The sequence below is a fragment of the Geotrypetes seraphini genome, chromosome 12 (genome assembly GCF_902459505.1).
Source record: "Geotrypetes seraphini chromosome 12, aGeoSer1.1, whole genome shotgun sequence".
NCBI classification, from domain to species: domain Eukaryota; kingdom Metazoa; phylum Chordata; class Amphibia; order Gymnophiona; family Dermophiidae; genus Geotrypetes; species Geotrypetes seraphini.
Window position 1 is genome coordinate 51,496,631 of NC_047095.1, and position 18,970 is coordinate 51,515,600.

General features: G+C 42.5%; 1 protein-coding gene across 5 annotated transcripts in view; it reads left to right on the top strand.

The window, feature by feature from the left end:
- Nucleotides 1-18,970, top strand: part of LOC117346421 (FRAS1-related extracellular matrix protein 1-like) — a 225,785-nt gene that overhangs the window by 163,055 nt on the left and 43,760 nt on the right. For all 5 annotated transcript variants that reach the window (XR_004536585.1, XR_004536584.1, XR_004536582.1 and 2 more), the window contains one exon: nucleotides 17,522-17,936. Coding sequence is in view for 1 of the 5 variants with exons in the window: in XM_033915953.1 (XP_033771844.1) it covers nucleotides 17,522-17,936 (415 nt within the window). In the remaining 4 variants the exon portion in view is untranslated. The remainder of the gene's footprint in view (nucleotides 1-17,521; nucleotides 17,937-18,970) is intronic.

The window sequence follows — 18,970 nt, forward strand, 5'->3', positions numbered from 1 at the left end:
CCTCCGGTTCCGGAATATTGGATGTGTCCTCCCTCGTGAAGACTGATGTGAAGAACTTATTTAACCTGTCTGCTATCTCTTTTTCCTCTTTTACCACTCCTTTTTTGTCTCCATCATCCAATGGCCCCACTTCTTCCCTTGCCGGTTGCTTCCCCTTCACATATCTGAAGAACGATTTGAAGTTTGTTGCTTCCCCCGCCAGTCTCTCCTCATATTCTCTTTTAGCTTTTCTAACCACACGGTGACACTCTCTTTGGTGTTCTTTGTGCTCCTTTTGGTTGTCCTTTGTTTGGTCCTTTTTCCATTTTTTGAACGATGCTTTCTTGTCACTTATCGCCTTTTTCACTGCAGTTGTTATCCACGCTGGGTTTTTTGTTCGGTTTTTTTTGCACCCCTTCCTGAATCTGGGGATGTACAGGTTCTGTGCCTCTTGCACCGTGCCCTTGAGTAGGGACCAGGCTTTTTCTACAGACTTTTTCTACAGACTTTTTTCTACATTCTTTATTCATTCAATTTTTTATACTGCTCTCCCTGGAGAGCTCAGAATGGTTTACATGAGTTTATTCAGGTACTGAAGCATTTTTCCATGTCTGTCCTGGTGGGCTCACAATTTTTCTAATGTACCTGGGGCAATGGAGGGATTAAGTGACTTGCCCAAGGTCACAAGGTGCAGCGTGGGTTTGAACCCACAACCTCAGGGTGCTGAGTCTGTAGCTTTAACCACTGCACCACTCTAGAAATCAAATTGTAGTCAAAGTGAGACAAGTCTGGGACAATCAAGCCATTGTGACATCACTGATGAGGTTGTCTCTTAGGCATTGGTGGAATGAGGCATTGTGATGTCACAATACCAGCTCTGGTGATCAGAGGCTGAAGCTTTTCACACTATTTATTTATTCAATTTTCTATAGTGTTCTCCCAGGGGAGCTCAGAACAGTTTACATGAATTTATTCAGGTACGCAAGCATTTTTCCCCGTCTGGCTTGACGGGCTCACAATCTATAGCTATGTGGATAAATTTAGTACAGCAAAAAGGCTATCCTATTGTAAACCACATAGCTATATAGAGGCATAAAAATGATGGAAGATAAAGACTATATGGCCCATATAGTCAGCCCATCCAGGGAGAGAGTGTGGTGCAGTGGTTAAGGCTGCATACTCGGCAACCTGAGGTTGTGGGTTCAAACTCACACTGTTCCTAGTGACCCTGAGAAAGTCACCTAATTCAGCCTTTACATAGAGCTATGTAGTTTAAGATAGGATAGCCTTTTTGTACTAAATTTATCCACACAGCTATGCGGATAGTGGCTGAATACCGCTGGTTATTGTCTGCATAGTATTAGGTGGAATGCCTAAGCCCACGCTTTGCTCTCATTCCTCCAAGGTGCAATTCAGAATAGTCAACAACACCATTTAAATAGTGCAAGTTTGAAAGATATCACAAACGTACGCTTTCATATCAAGCCGCCGTCTGGGATAAAGATTTTTAACCAACTATTCTCAGTACCTGTTTCATACTTGGATTTCAGAAGACATCTAAAGACTTGCAACTTGGGTAACTAATTTCTTTAAGAGTGTCATTTGTGATGTAGGTTAATCTTTTGTAAACTGCATGGATCCTCATGGTTATGCGGTCTATAAGTTGATTTTATGTGATGTTACGTTATACAGTGGCTCCTTCTGTATGGATAAGTGCTTTTGAATATCCGGCCCAGCTGTTTTAAATTCCATTGCAACCCTATTGATGACATTGCCCCTGAAAAAAAAAACCCCATTCAAGCTCTTCCACCCAAAACCCTTAATAAACCATAAATCATAATAACAAAAAGGGAAACTAGACAAAATGAAACTTTATGACCAGCACATCCCTATCAAGATTTGTAATAATCCCAAAATCCACCAGATATAGGAGCCCTTTTACCAAGCAGGGGTAAGTGCTAGCATGCTCATGCTGCCGTGTAAATATTACAGGCATGGGCTATGCTCAGGTGCCTGGTAGTAACTTTGGGATCAGCGTGCACCAACCACATACTAAAAAATGTGTTTTAATTTTTAGCGGTGGGGCGTGTTTCTGGGTGCAGAGTAGGCATGCCCTGCATTAATTGGTTAGCGCATGTGCTGACTGATTGGCACGGGATTACCGCGGGGGCCCTTACCGCCTACAAAACTAGCGTTAATGGCCTCTAATTTTAGTGCATGGCCTTTAATGGGATAAACTAAATTGTGGCCATTTTAGCGCTGTGCCAAAAAGTGGCCCCATTGCACGGGAAACCCACAAGCTACAATACAGCCTGCTTTTTATCATGGCTTGTGAAAGGAGGCTATTGTCCCAAATATCTGGCCATTCTGTAGTCTTTGACTGTATGGTTAGTGCCATGTAGGGTTACAAGATGTCCAGGAAAACCCGTTCATGTTGGACTTTCCAAACCCGGCAGTTGTTTCTGGGTTTTGGGAAGCCCCGACGAGCACCGGCCGCATCTGGAGGGCCTCGGGGCATGCATGGATGATGCCACACACGTTTGCTCATGCTCCAGGCCCTCCAGAAGAGGCCGGAGCTCGTCAGGGAAGAGAGGAGGCAGGGTGGGGGCGGGGCTGGGGGGTGGAATGGGGCAGGGCTGGAGGCTGAAGTGGGCGGGGCAGGGGCAAAATGGGATGAGGCTGGAGGCGGAACAGAGTAGGGTCACGAGTCCAGGGTTTTGTGGGTTTCAAGACAAAGGTAGACAAGTTCCTGCTGAACCAGAACGTACGCAGGTAAGGCTAGTCTCAGCTAGGGCACCAGTCTTTGACCTAAGGGCCACCGTAGAAGCAGACTGCTGGGCACGATGGACCACTGGTTTGACCCAGCAGTGGCAATTCTTATGTTCTCATGAAAAGGTTCACAAACTTCCAGCTGCCAAAGTAATTGTTGGGACAATTCTGATCACGACAACTGATATTGAAAGTTCTACACTAGCTACCTATCGCATGGAGAATTTAGTTTAAAGCTTTGATATTCGCTTTTAAGTGTTGCCAACAGGTTACACCCACCTGACTTCAAATCTGCTCTCAGTTTATTTACTGAACTGACCTTTGCATTCCACATTGGAAGCACTTTTTTTTTATTCACCCACCTGCTTCAACTAGAGCAGGGGTAGGCAATTCCGGTCCTCAAGAGCCGGAGCCAGGTCAGGTTTTCATGATATCCATAATAAATATGCATGAGATAGATTTGCATCTTAAGGAGGCAGTGCATACAAATCCATCTCGTACATATTCATTGTGGATATCCTGAAAACCTGACCTGGCTCCGGCTCTCGAGGACCGGAATTGCCTACCCCAGAACTAGAGTATCTTGTGCCAGAAATGCTGTCTTTATTTGTTATATTTTCGTTAGAATATTTTTCTGTCTTCTCTTCATAATGTAAAGTGTCTGACAACTTTTTTGCAAGCAAAGATGTGACTTTTTAGGCAAGCATTTCCTAATTGATTTACTTTTTATGATATAGTATAATTTTTTTTATTTTAATTTTGTATTTTATAATTTTTAAACTTTTTATTTTGTTGTTTGAATCTTTGTAAATGGCTTTGTGGATACTTGGAATGCGCTACCGGAGGAAGTGATCAGGCAGAATACGGTACAAGGATTCAAACAGGGATTGGATGGATTCCTGAGGGATAAAGGGATCGTGGGATACTGAGGGAGGAGCTGGGATGTAACACAAGTATAGGAAGTTAATCAGGTAATGAGTATAAACTAACCGGGTCGTGCATGTGCAAGACCGGAGGGCTAGGACTTCGATAGGAAGGCAGGACTTAAATGGGAAACCAAGGTGGCAAGGGAGCCCCTTCTGATGATTCAGACAGGTCTTGACCTGTTTTGGGCCGCCGCGGGAGCGGACTGCTGGGCGAGATGGACCTGTGGTCTGACCCGGCGGAGGCACTGCTTATGTTCTTATGTTCTTATGATAAATCTTACATAAACAATTGATATCTAAATGGGCATTCCTCCTGCCTGGTGTACTGGGGTGGTTCAGGGGTAGGAGAGATTGGTAATCCCTCTTGCCGGACAACTTTACGGCGGGGGGGGGGGGTCCCCCAGCGCCTCTGACATGGGCGCTGGTTAGACAATCAGGCAGGATTTAGGCGTCTGTCCCTTATGCGATTCTCAGCTACTTCTTAGGCGGCTGCTGAGACCGGTGTCCTATACAAAATCTCCCTAAGTGTCCCCAAGATAATATTTTTGTCAGTCCCATGGAGAAATTATAACAGGCCCATGGTAAAAATGGCTGTGTGAGAAAATCACACATTAGAATGCAGGAAGGCCATTTCTTAACATAACCTAGTGAAAAGATGTCTAGCGTTTTGAAATTTATCTGTGTGTATCCATTTTCAAGGCCGGCCTCGTCTACCATAGGCTCCTCAAATACTTTATCCAGTCATGCTTTCGGAAACTCCACTGAATATACATAAGATATATTTGTGTTCAACAAAGGCATTGCATGTCTGAGCTTATTTAAGTTTTCCAAGTTTTAATTAAAATTTGATATACTGCTTAAAAAGTTGTCTAAGCGGTGTAAAAAGTCATAAACAGATAAAATCTTTTGGGAGACATAATTAGACAACAACAGTCTTAAATGACTCATTGACACAAGAGGGATAGGGAGAGAAATACAATTTGCAATAGGATAGAAGAACAATAAAGGACTGGAGCTGCCTGTCCCTGTTCTCAACCCAGTTCTCAAGACACACCTAGCCACTCGCTCAGCATATCCAGAAAGAATATTTGTGAAATAGATTTGTATTCACTTCCTCTATTGTATGCAAATTTATCTCGTGCATAGTCGTGGGAATCCTGAATCTCTGACTGGCCAGGTGTATCTCAAGGACTGGATGGAGGACGCCTGCTCTATCCAACCTTTTTTTTTACTAATATCTAACTATAAGCCCTCAAGTGCAACTTACATGTCTCTGCCTCTCTTCTTTCTGAAGATCCCTTGGGTGTCTCATTGATTCTATGGGATGCCAACATTCTTATTTTAAATGATTAATTAAGGTATAGTATATGGTCTTGGAAACGTAACTCTGAAAGATCAAGGGCTAGGAGCCATGGCCCTATGACTTGGTTGAACTTGATAGATTTATATACAATAACATTCCTACTCTCTTTTCCTTTAACTCGGTAATATTGTCCTGCACATGTTTTTTAGTTGGATTATAATATCCAAAATCTCATCATTGATCATACTTAATTTTTTCTTTGTTGACAGTAATGAGTAGCAAATAATATGGAACACTCGATTTTATATATAATGTTTAACTTAAAACAGAGGAAAAAAGACCTCAAAAAAAACCCTGGACTATAATCAAACAGATCATAACCAATTGGGGTTGGTTTTCATCACTGGTCAAAAACCCCTGTATAATTTTTTAATATTTATGTAAATTTATTTTTCATTAAATATGTGTTGTAATTATAAATAAATATAGTGATAGAGTATCAAAATCTCTCCATATCAAAATCTCTCTTATTTGCAATTGAGCATAAATAAACCAGCAGCTCTATGTAGAATTCACAAATAAAATTGCGTGTGGCTTCAAAACATCAAGCACTTACCTTAATAACCCGACGGAGGTCCCATCCATTTCGCTCCAACAGGCTTCTCCGGGGGTATTAATAGAGCTTGTTGTGATGCCGGTAAAGATTAAATATTGCTCACAAATTCTGTGGTCTAGCTACGTGTTCAGTATTTTCATGAGGTCTTTTTTCCTCTGTTTTAAGTTAAACATTATATGTAAAATCGAGTGTTCCATATTACTTGCTAATCTTTGGATTTACAACTTGGACTCTCAATTACGTTTCCATCAATTATTTCAGTTACGACAGTAATGAGTGACACATTATTTTCTAACACAAAAACACTGGTGCCACTCATTGTCTTGCAAGGTCACCCAGTCTCTGCACTCCTTCCTATCCTTTCCCTTCTACCATAGTACCATCCCACGCTGCTCCTTGTGACCCTGGGTAAGTCACTTAATCCCCCATTGCCCATGGTACATTAGGCAGAGTGTGAGCCTGCCAGGCTAGACAGGAAAAAATGCTTGAGAACCTGAATGTAGACACTTAGGCTATAAGTGGTTGGTAAATACTAAAAAAAATTAATATGTGGGAGGGGCCACAAAGTGATGGGTGGGCCACCCAGACATGGTGACAGAATAGTAGGGCATCTTACAGCAGTGGTTCCCAACCCTGTCCTGGAGGACCACCAGGCCAATCGGGTTTTCAGGCTAGCCCTAGTGAATATGCATGGAGCAGATTTGCATGCCTGTCACTTCCATTATATGCAAATCTCTCTCATGCATATTCATTAGGGCTAGACTGAAAACCCAATTGGCTTGGTGGTCCTCCAGGACAGGGTTGGGAACCGCTGTCTTACAGGACACTGCTGCAAACTTCACAAAAAGGGAGCCACACAAACATCTCACCGCAACGCCTTTACAGGTCATGGTGAGTGCCCAAAAACATCCCCAAAATCTTCTAGACCCACCTGTCTACCACCCCAATAGCCCTTTTGGTTTCAGGTGCCACCTATATGGCAGTACAATAGGGTTTGGGGGGGGGTTAGTGGATACGCATGTTTTACCATGAATGCAATGGTTAGAGTAGTTTATGGGCCTGGGTCCTCCTCTCTATGGTTCACTTGCCCACCCTCCAGACTACTTAAGCTACCTCTGTGCAGCTCTACTAGGCTTTCCTATGCCAGGTGCTGATGTTCTGGAGGCAGGTCTGTACGTTTTTATTCTAATTTTAATGGCATAGTCTGGACCTGTATTTTGCGCTTATTTTCCAGAAAAGACTTTAATTGTTTGGTCTCAAAGAAAAGATACCTATTATATTGAATTAAGCATTTACAGGGGTAACGTAAAAAGAAATGAGACCTAGGGATAAAATCTGGGGGCATAACATCAAGAACTGCCTCCTTTTTTCCTGTGTATCAGCACGGACACCAGGAAATGCCCATACTTTTCCTCCCATAAACAATTTCTCAGTTACGAAAATACAGCCTCATCACCCAGTCCTTGTCAGACTCAAACACAAGTGACACCAGGAGTGTCGATCTTATGCACTCTTCTTCCATTGATCTTTCTAATAACTGGGTAACATTCAAATTGTCCATTGATAGATCTTCCTGGACCTAAGTCTGTCGCTTTGTTCCCAGTGGGAAATATACTCGGGGAAAATGGAGGCACAGCTTCTTTAGGAACCCCCAGAACTTCCATCTTATATTTCTTAAGCAGTTCAATGGGGGCTATACTCTTAGATTGAGGAAAGTTGGCGAAACGCAGATTCAACCTACGGGTATAATTCTTCAATCCAACTAGTTCTTACTTCTTTTAGATTGCGTCGGGCTTCCTCCATTTTTCTTTCCAACTCAAAGTTTTTTGCTTCCTGGGTGATGATTCTTGTTTTAGCATCTTGTAAGGAATTATCAACCAAAGTTTTATTTCCAATGAAAATCTTCTCCAAGCGCACTACAGCTTCCCAGATAGGAGTCTAAAGTTACATGGGAGGGCTTAGTTAGAGGTGTTAGAAAGTGCTCGCTAGTATCCTATCGTTCACCAAATTCCACAGTTCTGGGACTCTTCCAGGGCAGCAAACCACCCACAGCGCCTTCAGACTCCAAGAGGAGCTCAGAAACAGCTCCCATACCAGCGTTCAGCACACTAGAATCTCCCTTCATCCTTCAGACACTCCCCTCTGACGATGAGGTTACCGCAGTGCTTCTCGCTCTCTGCGGACTTATCTATTGCTCTGTGTGCATCTCTATGACTGGGTCAAAGGGTAGAAGTCTCTCCTCCGGGCTCAGAGTGACATTGTGCTCAGGTAGGGCCGCCTCTGCACCTGCACCCGCTCCGAGGAATCTCGCTGTGCGGACCACAAATCTCTCAATGGAGGAATGAGGAAGTAGAGAGGACTCAGAAGGGTAAGCCCTAACCTTCCCCTTTCTCTTACCCATCTTATCAAAGTTATTTAGAACTACAAAGTTCAAGGAGAAAGTTTCACAAGTCAGAGATCCTCACGGCATGTACTGCTAGGACGCCATCTTGAATTGTCTCCCCCCCCCCCACCCCAGTAAGGCTATTCTTATGGTCTTACAAGGGGGTGCAGAAAAGTTCTCTGCCCAACCAAGAAGAGATTGACATGAATATTGTTCAATCAATGATCTGAAACAATGTCAAAATGTAGAATTTTGTTTCTACAAATTGGCACTTAACGAAATAAGATAACACTCTTTTCAGCTACAGTGGCAAAAATAATGGTCAGAATTTAGGAAGTTGATTGGTTGGTCTGAGAACTTTTCAGCACTCCTTCATTTGTCCTATACTTGGCTCACTTTTGTTACAATGAAGCCATTGTGACATCACTGATGAGGTTGGCTCTTATTGGTGGAATTATTATGACATCACAATCTGAGCTCTGGTTACCAGCGACTGAGACTCTTCACACTACAAGAGGGTGCTGAAATGTTCTCAGCCCAACCAAGAAGAGAATGACATGGATATGGTTCAATCAATGATCTGAAATAATGTCAAAACATAGAATTTCGATTCTGGAAATTGGCACTTTTTCAGCTACAATGGCAAAATAACGCTCAGAATTTAGGATGCTGGTTGGTTAGGCTGAGAACTACAAATGTAATAGGAAAGTAACATAAAATAGGTAAACATGCAAAGGAGGGTTGAATGGTAGCCTTAAAAAAGGCTAGGTTATCGCTGTGGAGATATTAATTATTTTAATTTTACGGGTCAGATGTTTGCCACTAACTTCAGCTCTCGAATGTGTCATTAAAAAGGAAACTTTTGAGAAAGCTTTTGGAATTTAATTGTGTCTCGGCTCTAATAAAGGATGGCCAATGGTTCCATGTTTGTGGCGCTGTTAACGGAGAAAATTTCTGCTCTTCTTGTATTGATGATTTTCAAAGAGGGGACGGTCAGGAGATTTTGATCAGCAGATCTTAGAGGCGTTAAGGGAGTATAAGGGGTGAGTAGCTTATCTAGGAAAACTGGTTGTTATGCCTGACGGATTTTGAATGTTAAAAGTACCAGTTTGAAAGTAATTCTAAGAACATAAGAAGTTGCCTCCACTGGGTCAGACCAGAGGTCCATCGCGCCCAGCGGTCCGCTCCTGCGGCGGCCCATCAGGTCCATGACCTGTGAAGTGGTTTCTGTCTAATCCTATAACCTACCTCTACTTCTATCTGTACCCCTCAATCCCCTTTAGGAACCTATCTAGACCCTCCTTGAACCCCTGTAGCGTGCTCTGGCCTATCACAGCCTCCGGGAGCGCGTTCCATGTGTCCAACACCCTCTGAGTGAAAAAGAACTTCCTAGCATTTGTTCTAAACCTGTCCTTTTTCAATTTCTCCGAGTGCCCCCTTGTACTTGTGGCTCCCCACAGCCTGAAGAATTTGTCCCTGTCTACCTTCTCTATGCCCTTCATGATTTTGAAGGTTTCTATCATGTCTCCCCTAAGTCTCCGCTTTTCCAGGGAGAATAGCCCCAGCATTTCCAATCTGTCAGCATATGAGAAGTTTTCCATACCTTTTATCAACTTTGTTGCTCTTCTCTGGACTCCCTCAAGTACCGCCATGTCCTTTTTGAGGTACGGCGACCAGTACTGGACACAGTACTCCAGATGTGGGCGCACCATCACCCGATACAGCGGCAAAATGACTTCCTTCGTCCTGGTCGGGTACCCTTTTTGATGATACCCAACATTCTGTTCTCTTTCTTTGAGGCTGTCGCACACTGTGCTGATGCTTTCAATGTTGTGTCCACCATCGCCCCCAGGTCTCTTTCAAGTTTGCTCACCCCCAACAACGATCCCCTCCATTTTATAGTTGAACATCGGGTTCTTTTTCCCTACATGCATGGCTTTGCATTTCTCAGTGTTAAAACTCATTTGCCATTTTCTATGCGGAATTGGTAACCAGTGTACATTTTTCTGAAAGGGGGGGAGACATAATCGAATTTTTTTGAGTTCGTTATAATTTTTATTGCTGTATTTTGTATTATTTATAAACGCCTTATTTGCTTTTGCAGTATAAATAGGCACATAAGTATATTTTCATGCAGATCTAACATTGTGCCCCAGTTTGGCGCCTTCTGTCCATTAGAAAGCTTTTTCAGTGCTGAAAATTGGGCACGGAAATAGCACCTAACATTCAGGGCTCTTTTTAGTAAGGTGCGCTAGCGTTTTTTAGCGCGCGCACGAAATTGCCGCGTGCTAAACCGCGCAGTACGCTTTTGTCTAGCGCGTACGGCAATTTAGCGTGCGCTATTCCACGCGTTAAGGCCCTAACGCACCTTAGTAAAAGGAGCCCTCAATGCCATAATAGAATTTCCCCTAAAATTTGTGCTTGTTTGTTTGTTTTCATGTCATTGACAAGTCCCATATCATTTCAAATGAACGGACATCTGTAATTTATAGCAGTGGACTTCAACGTATGTTTTTATTAAAATACAACCCCCCTCATGGTGTGTTGTGCTAGGTTAAAAAAAACCTGTTGTTCAGTTGAGTTAAACTTTTCTAGATGGTTCTATATATTTAGCATGTCTGTGTAAAAAGCTTGCGGTGGATACGATGATAGTAATAGGCTGGTGAGGAAAATAATAATAAGGAAAAAAAAAAGGTACTTAAAATAAAAAAGCTGGTTTAGAATGAGATATTGTCAGACCTCTTCAATACAATATGTTACCCTGGAGGCGTCCTGCTAATGCAGTAACCTGAAGCCTGGCATTGGATTTAGTATGCCCTGGATGTGTGGAGACTGACTGAGCACATGAAAGAGATAATGTGCTAAGTATCTGTGGGAGAAGGTGCCATCTGCATGGCTTATTCAACACCCTCTGTTGGATGAGTTAAGAAGTGACTCCAGAGAGAGAAAAAAAAAAAAAAACACACACAGTCTGTCGCCTACCTTCTTTCTAACTAGAGGTAAAGAGATGCAACGGTGGCAACCATCAAGACAAGAAGATGCCAAAGAGGGTTAAAACCAGGGATAAAAACATTAAGAACCTGCTCCCTAAATTAATTTCTGGAGATGATCTATATTGGGTTAAATAACTCCTCATTATTCTGCAACACAGCTGAGGCTTCTCAAAATGTTTATCTTGTTTTGTAACTGGTACCTTCTGGCATAGCCTGGTGCCAGCTCTCCTGGCTCCCTAACAAACTCCCCGCTATATTTCATTCTCACTATTTTTGGAATGGAGCGGCTGGTTCCAGGTGATTTAATAAATTGCTTTTTTGTTGTGTTCCTTTTAACTTACCCATCTGCTCAACACATGCCTAGCGTGCAATCTGTCAGCAGTTTGCAGAAAGACAAACTGTCAGAACAGTGTGCAATTGACAACTTTGTTCCCAATTAGATTCGTGGTAATTTTAACAGATTTCAGGGCACTAGAAAAAAAGGTGAAATGTTATTAAAGCATCAATTTTGACAGACCTAGGCACATAGGATTTCAATGTAAATTTATTTTAAATTCTTTAATTAAAGCGAGGGAAGCGTTGGCCTTTGAAGCAGTTACAGATTGAGCGACAAATTTAAAGGGAACGCTGCGGACAACTTGAGCGTTCTAATCTAGCCCGTGCAGGCAATGCAAGGCGGCGTGCTAGTTGTCGGTAATATGATTTTGGTGAAATACAGGGGCCTGGTTAATTATTCATACTTGCCTTTTTGCAGCAGTGTGATTAAAATAAAGGCAACTGGGTTTTCTCCGTCTGAATTTCCCTGTGAAACAGCCAAAGAACAAGGGGCATTAGCCAAAGTCATTCTTTATTCTCTCTGATGGATGCATCATCCACACAAGAGATGTTCCTAGGGGAAATTCTGCCTAAAGTTCGGCACTGGGTTGATTTGCACTAAGCTAATATTCTATAAAGGCTGTTCCATGTAGAACAGCTTGGATGGAATATTAGCTTAGCATGCATTTTGGCCCAGATTCTATAAAACAGTGGCGTGCGGTGAGGGCTTTCTGGGTATTCAGTCAATCCCCAGCTCTACAGCCCTGCTTTTGTATTTTTATTTCTTTGGTTTACTGAGTAGGGCAACTGCTGAACCAGTCAAACTGCATCAAAGGGAAGGGGGGGGGACTTGTGCATCACCTTTTTGTGGCTTTGGCATTTCAACGCTTACATTCAAGGCGGTGGGCGCCGAAAGATTTGCCCAGGGTCCCAAGGAGCAGCAACCAGGATTTTTGATCTCGCAACCCTCTGGGTGCAGAGGCAGCGGCTCAACCAGTGAGCCACAGCCCTTTAAACAAAAAGAAAAAGCAGGGCCCTTGGGCAGGGGATTCTCTGACAGCCCCTCCCCACCCCCCCTGACCCTGACCGTACTGATCTGAATTTGATTGGCTGAGCAGCATCCACCTTTTGCCTGCTCAACCAATCAAATTCAGAGCAAGGAATGCATTGAGAACAATTAACATTCAGTAAGATAGTGTTATAGTAACAAACATTAGTACCAAAATATATAAGAGCATCATGTATCATCTTAATCATAGCAAGGTACTAAAAAACATATTTAAACATATTTGAACACAAATTCAGAGCAGTACCCTCACGCCTACTACTTGTGGGGAATTTAGGAATCACCTAAAAACATACCTGTTTCTGACGTATTTAGGCAACTAACCTGTACAATCCTACTCCACAATAACTGATCTCTAGCGCTGTTAATAACTAGCTTCTAACCTTGTTAATTCTAATTAATTTGTAACATCTTTTATCCATTGTAAACCGCATAGAACTTCACGGTCCTGTGGTATATAAACTGTTATTACTATTATTATTATCCTTGGGGCCTTTAGGGGGGTGGGGTGAATTACCTGAAGGCCTTGACTGCACACTACTGCTATAAAAGATGCCTAAAGTTAGTCAATTAGATTGGCATGCCTAGTCGATCTAGGCACTTAACTTGCTCCCCTTTTATCAAGCTTAACTGCCTTAAATTAAAATTGCTTTCTAAGCGTCTAACTCGGTAGGTGCCTACCACCCTCAGCTGGGTGCCTAGTCCAAGGTGCCTACCAGAAAGTAGGCGTGGTTAAGGGCGGACCGAGGGTGGGTCACGGGTGTGTTATGCACATACACGCCTAAATTGGACTTAGGCGCTGGTAGGCATCGATATTTAAGCCAAGAAAACCCTGGCATAAATAGAGGGTACCTAAGGTTTTGACGCCTACTAGCACCCGGGTCTAATTTAGCTGCTGCTAAGCGCAGTTCTAGAAATGGTGCCTAACTAATGATTGACGTGCACTGTGTGCCACGGTCTTAGTGCCTATGTTTTAGGCATCGTTTATAGAATCGGGGCCTTTGTGCTTAAATGTGGGCATGAGCACTTATACCTGCTAAAGACTGGTGTAAAAGCTTGTACCCAACGGATGGAGTTAATACAGGTATTTTATAGCACTGCACCTAAATTCTGGAAATAGCACTGAGCTGTACATGCCTCTCCCATTGTCACGCTCCCTGTGGAGTTGCGTACTATGAAAATTAGGCATGCATGTTATAGAATAGGGCAGATCTACACATAAAACTCCTAATGACGGTCAATTAAGTGCTTGTTAACTCTAATAACTGATTGGTATCAGTAATTGAGCACCTAATTTTGGCTAGCTATATAGAACTTCAAACACCCCCTCCCCCACCTCCCCATTGTAGAAGGATATCTAGACCACAAAAAAACCAACCAAGAGCTGATAAATACATAAACCTAAATAGTATATTTCTAGAATGAAGCATATCTATCCTCAGCTAAAGGCTGTCCTTGGTTCCTTGGGTAACTGTCTATTGCCACTGATTAATTTAATATACTGTAAGTGATACCTTGGTAAGTCCCAGCAGGCTTCCGAGTACCCGCATAGTAAATGCAAGCACTGAATATTTAGGTCTGTTTCAGCTGGGAGGGGCCAACATTTTAAAAAAAATGCTGACTACCCCAGTTGAATATTGTTCTCAATATACATACAGGGAGATCCTTAAATATCAAGAAAATATATGATTGGATAAACATGAGCACTAAAGTGCTCTAATATTTGGTTTGGTTCTCATTGGGTGAGTTTTTCAGCAGTTTTTGTGGTGTCTGAGGGTCTTGTTTGGAGAGTTTATTGTGGCTGCGCAAAGAAATATGCTAAGAAGCATGTCTTTAGCATGTGCCGCCCGACTAGGTGGCCCTGGTGACCAGCAGGGGGGCAGAGCTTCAGCTCCCATACTTCTCTCTTGTCTCGTGGTCCCACTGGGGCAGCTCCTGGATGGGCCAGAATTGTCCTGAAGAAATTAATTGGGGATTCCGACAATCCTGGTGATGTTAGCAGGAGGTGGAGCTTAAGGTCCCATGCCTCTCTCTTGCCTCATGGTCCCATCAGAGCAGCTTCAGGGTGGACCAGAGCTGACCTGAAGAACTTAATTGAGGATTCAGGTGGCCCTGGTGATGTCATCAGGGGAGCGGAGCTTCAGCTCTCACACCTGTCTCCTGCCTCATGGGCCAGTTGGGACAGCTTTTGGGTGAACCAGAGCTGCCCTAAAGAACTTAATTGGGGATTTTGGCAGCCCTGGTGATGTCAGCAGGTGGCAGAGCTTCAGCTCCCATGCCTCTCTCCTGTCTCATGGTCCCATTGGAGTAGCCCCCAGGTGGACCTGAGCCACCCTGAAGAGCTTAATTGAGGATTCTGGTGGCCCTAGTGATGGCAGGAGGCAGAGCCTTGGCTTCCATGCCTCCTTCCCAAGTGGTCCGGAGCTGCCCTGTATAATTTAATTGGGGAGTCCGGTGGCCCTGGTGATGTCAATAGAGACAGAGCTTTGGCTCCCATGCTTCTCCCCTTCCTCATGGTTCATAGTTCATAGTTTCATAGTTTATTAAAAATTTGATTAAACTAACATTCAAAGCGTTGTACAATTAAAAAGTTAAAATATAAAATGGGGGAATGAACAACATAAAGAAGATTAAAACTTCATACAATTGGGCAGACTTGAATTGGGAAAGGGCAATTGAAAACAAGAAGGAAAAAAGGGGAGAACTACAATTTTTAAGTAAAGTAAACATAAAAGGAAAACACAATAGGTTCTATTGGGGCAGCTTACGGCGATTCCAGTGGTCCTGATTATGTTGACAGGGAGCAGAGCTTTGGCTCCTATGCCTCTCTCCTGTCTCATGATCCTGTTTGGGTGGACTGGATCTGCCCTGAAAAACAATTACCTCTCTCAGGACTGTAATTCCTTTAAAACGGAGAAGCATCTGGTACTTGTGATGTCATTGTGGTTGGGCTTAATGCTGCACAGCTGGATTCCCGAGAGTAGCTTGCCCAGCTGGTAATGATGCAGGTGGTGAGGAGAGTAAGACTTCACAGTGGGCCAAGTGTTGAAAGAAAGGAATAGTTACCACTCTCAGTTCAGTTGGCACTGAAGGATTGACTGCTTTTAAACAGGTTTGAGAAACAGATCTTTATAGTTGTAAATTCAGCCCAGGTCTAATCAAAGCCTTCCAAGCAGTTGAGAAACAAATGACTGTACTTTACATTTATGTGTGAATTTCTATGTAGAGAGTTGATGCTGAGGGGGCTGATAGCAGATTTTTGTTTCATAGAATAGAATCTTAAAATAGTTATGTAGTTAAAATACATCTCAATTCACAGACAACAATTATGCTCTTTGTAGTTTCTGGGGTTCTGATATCTTTCGGTGGTCCAGTTGAAGCAGGCTGCTGTAGGCTTTTCTTTCATTGTCTAGGAGGAGGATGGGATGTAAATATATGTGTAGGTCCAGCACAAATCACAGGACATGAGGAGAATTGTTTTTAAAATGAAGAGAAGTTAAATTTTTCCCTTCTCCAGACAAAATAAATGGAAGAAGTTTGAAAAAAGAAAACCTGAGGACTGGTGCCTTGACATAGACCAGTGGTCTCAAACTCGCGGCCCAGGGGCCACATGCAGCCCACCAGGTACTATTTTGAGGCCCTCGGTATGTTTATCATAATCACAAAAACCGTTTCTTGATCATATGTCTCTTTAGCTATAAATGACAATATTATTATTAAGACTTAGCCAAAAGGAAAGATTTATAAACTATAAAGAGTTTTACCTCATACAAAATTGTCATTTCTTTAATAAGACATTAACTATTTTTTCTGAGGCCCTCCAAGTACCTACAAATCCCAAAATGTGGCCCTGCAAAGGGTTGGAGTTGGAGACCACTGACATAGACTGAATGAAAAGCTGTAAAAGTTTAAGTTGTAAGTAAGCAAAAAAGTGCAGTGTTTAATTTGAGTTATAGGAGCCTGATATAAACACAGCCAGCTCCAGCTACTCTCCTGCCCTAATCAGTGTGTATTAACTGCTAAACCACTGGTCTGACAGTTGGCACACTTGTGAGGCAGCGGTTAATGTGCATCAGTTTGTACATTCAGTACTTAACAAACATTAGTAAAATGCCATTATTGTGTATTAGGCCCTTTCTAGATGTTCTGGCTGTGCACATCGTGAAAAAAAAAAAAAGAGCATGTCCTTTTCACCACAGAAGCAACCATATATCTGATAACTTGTCCCAGCCATGTTCTAACTGCAAAATAATGTTTTTTGATGGTAATTTTCCATCAGCACCCATAAAACAATTTTATCATTTTAAAGCAGCAATTCATGTCACCTAGGGATCCTTTTACTAAGGTGCTCTAACCAATTTAGCGCATGGCAAATGCTAATGCAACCGTAAGTCGGTTAGCGTGCCTTAGTGCAGATTGCTTATCAGATAATCACTTGGCATTATCTTTCTCTGTATATTACTTTTAAGAGAAGCACTATAATCAGTCGTCAAAAACTTAACTTCTTACAGTCTTAAATTTTATAGTAATGAGTAATGAATTGTCCCTCAGATATCTTCTCTTAAATCTAAGTTTTTTTTCAAGAGAAGTTCTAATGTAGTCATTTATCTGGAGAAAAGACCTCAGTGGCTACATCCTAACAAACATATTTCATTCAAGTTCGGATTACAAGTAGCTAGTCTCCTCATCGGTCAGCATCTCCGCCTCCTACCGAATCAAAAGATTTTTACCATTTATTAATTAATATTTTAAGATGAGCACTTATCTTCATTTCAAAACTGCTCAGTGCTCTGACATGAAATCATGTTTCGCCAACTTGCTGTTTCAAGGAAATCCCATTCAAAAAATATTTGTTTAAAGAACTACAGTTTTGAAATGAAGATAAGTGCTCGTCTTTAAAGACTACGTCAATGTGAATATTATGCAGGAAAAAAAACCCCATCTATGCTTATTTTAGCTGGATTATAAATGAATACCACAGCCATCCAGGAGACAGGTGCATTACGGATGGCCAAACAGACAGCTGCTATAGTCTCTGACAACCTGGCTTTGGGAGAGTCTTGGCCATCCTGTTTATGCTCAACATCGCTATGAACCAGAAAATGCTTGTGCAAAGTTTTTTTTTAAATTGGTAATGGAGCCATTTTAAATTTACTCTTTTCTCGTTTTAGCTTCACTGTCAACAATGGCTTGAAGGCTACAGATGGCTTCCTGGATTTCATTATAGTGCACCCAGATCACATACCACCCACCTTGGTTAAAAACAAAGGCATCCAATTACAGGAAGGTAGCCTGGGCGTGATCTCTCAAGATCTTCTTCAGCTGGCAGATCCCGATAGTCCAACGGATAACCTTACATACTGGGTTATCCAACACCCTCAGCATGGCCACCTGCACCTAAAAGGGAGCATCTTGCTTCAGAGCGTATTTACTCAGACAGATGTGAACAACATGGACGTGACCTACAGACACAATGGTAGAGCAGGGCAGCTGGACAAATTTTTGTTTATTGCTACAGACAAGATCAACCCAGGCTTCCTGGTTGAGGGAAAATTGAGAGACGATCCAGTGGTCTTCACCATACAGGTACGTACGACCTTAAAATGTTGTATAATGAAGCATGAGAAATTAGATAGCTTTTATGTGTATATATATGTCAGATCAGGCAAGACTGATTTAGTGCACTAAATGCTAAGGCGCCCATTATATTCTATGGGCGCCTTAGCATTTAGCATGCGCTAATCGTCAACGTGCACTAAATCGATTAATGCGTGCTAAATCGGTTAGCGCGCCTTAGTAAAAGGACTCCTATGTTTTTTCTCCATTTAATAGGATATCTAGTTTTTCCCAATTCATGCAGAGCCAACCAGAGATGTTTCTAGGTGCAAAACCTTGCAGCCTAAGGTGTATATACTGGCTAGTCGCCATGAATATCCTGATTTGGCTGGTTTTATTGATTGTATATACCGCTCAGTACAAAAAAGGTTTAAAAGCAGTTTTCAGTTTAAAAAAAAAAATCATTATTAATACAATAAGACTTCAATGTAAATCACAATAGAAACATAGAAATAGACGGCAGATAAGGGCCACTGCCCACCCCAAAGACCCTCCCCTACTTTTCTCTGTGAATAGATCCCATGTGTCTGTCCCATTTGGCCTTAAAATCAGGCACGCTGCTGGCCTCAATAACCTGAAGTGGAAGAAGCATGAGAAAAAAAATTACATCAATCAAATATCGGAAAAAAGTGGAAGAAAACAATCATGTCTTCAAGATTTTGTGAATGGACGACACTTACCTGATTAAGGTCAATATTCAGCCCTTAACTAACTAGGTGAACTAGACAAAGATTGGACTGTGTTTTCTGCAATCCAGTTTGCCCAGTTATAGGGTTACCAGATTTTCTGTTTGGAAAATCCGGACACCCCCCTAGCCCCGCCCCCAGGCCCGCCCAGTCCCACCCATCCCCACACTGGCCCCGCCCCAGGCCCGTCCCTGATCCCATCCTAGCCCTGCCCCCGCTGCCTGCCCGACAGCGAGTTGAAAGAAGCTTTTCAAAACCCGGACAAAGTGCCGGGTTTCGAAAAGCTATCCGGACCCCCGGACATGTCCTCAAAAGGAG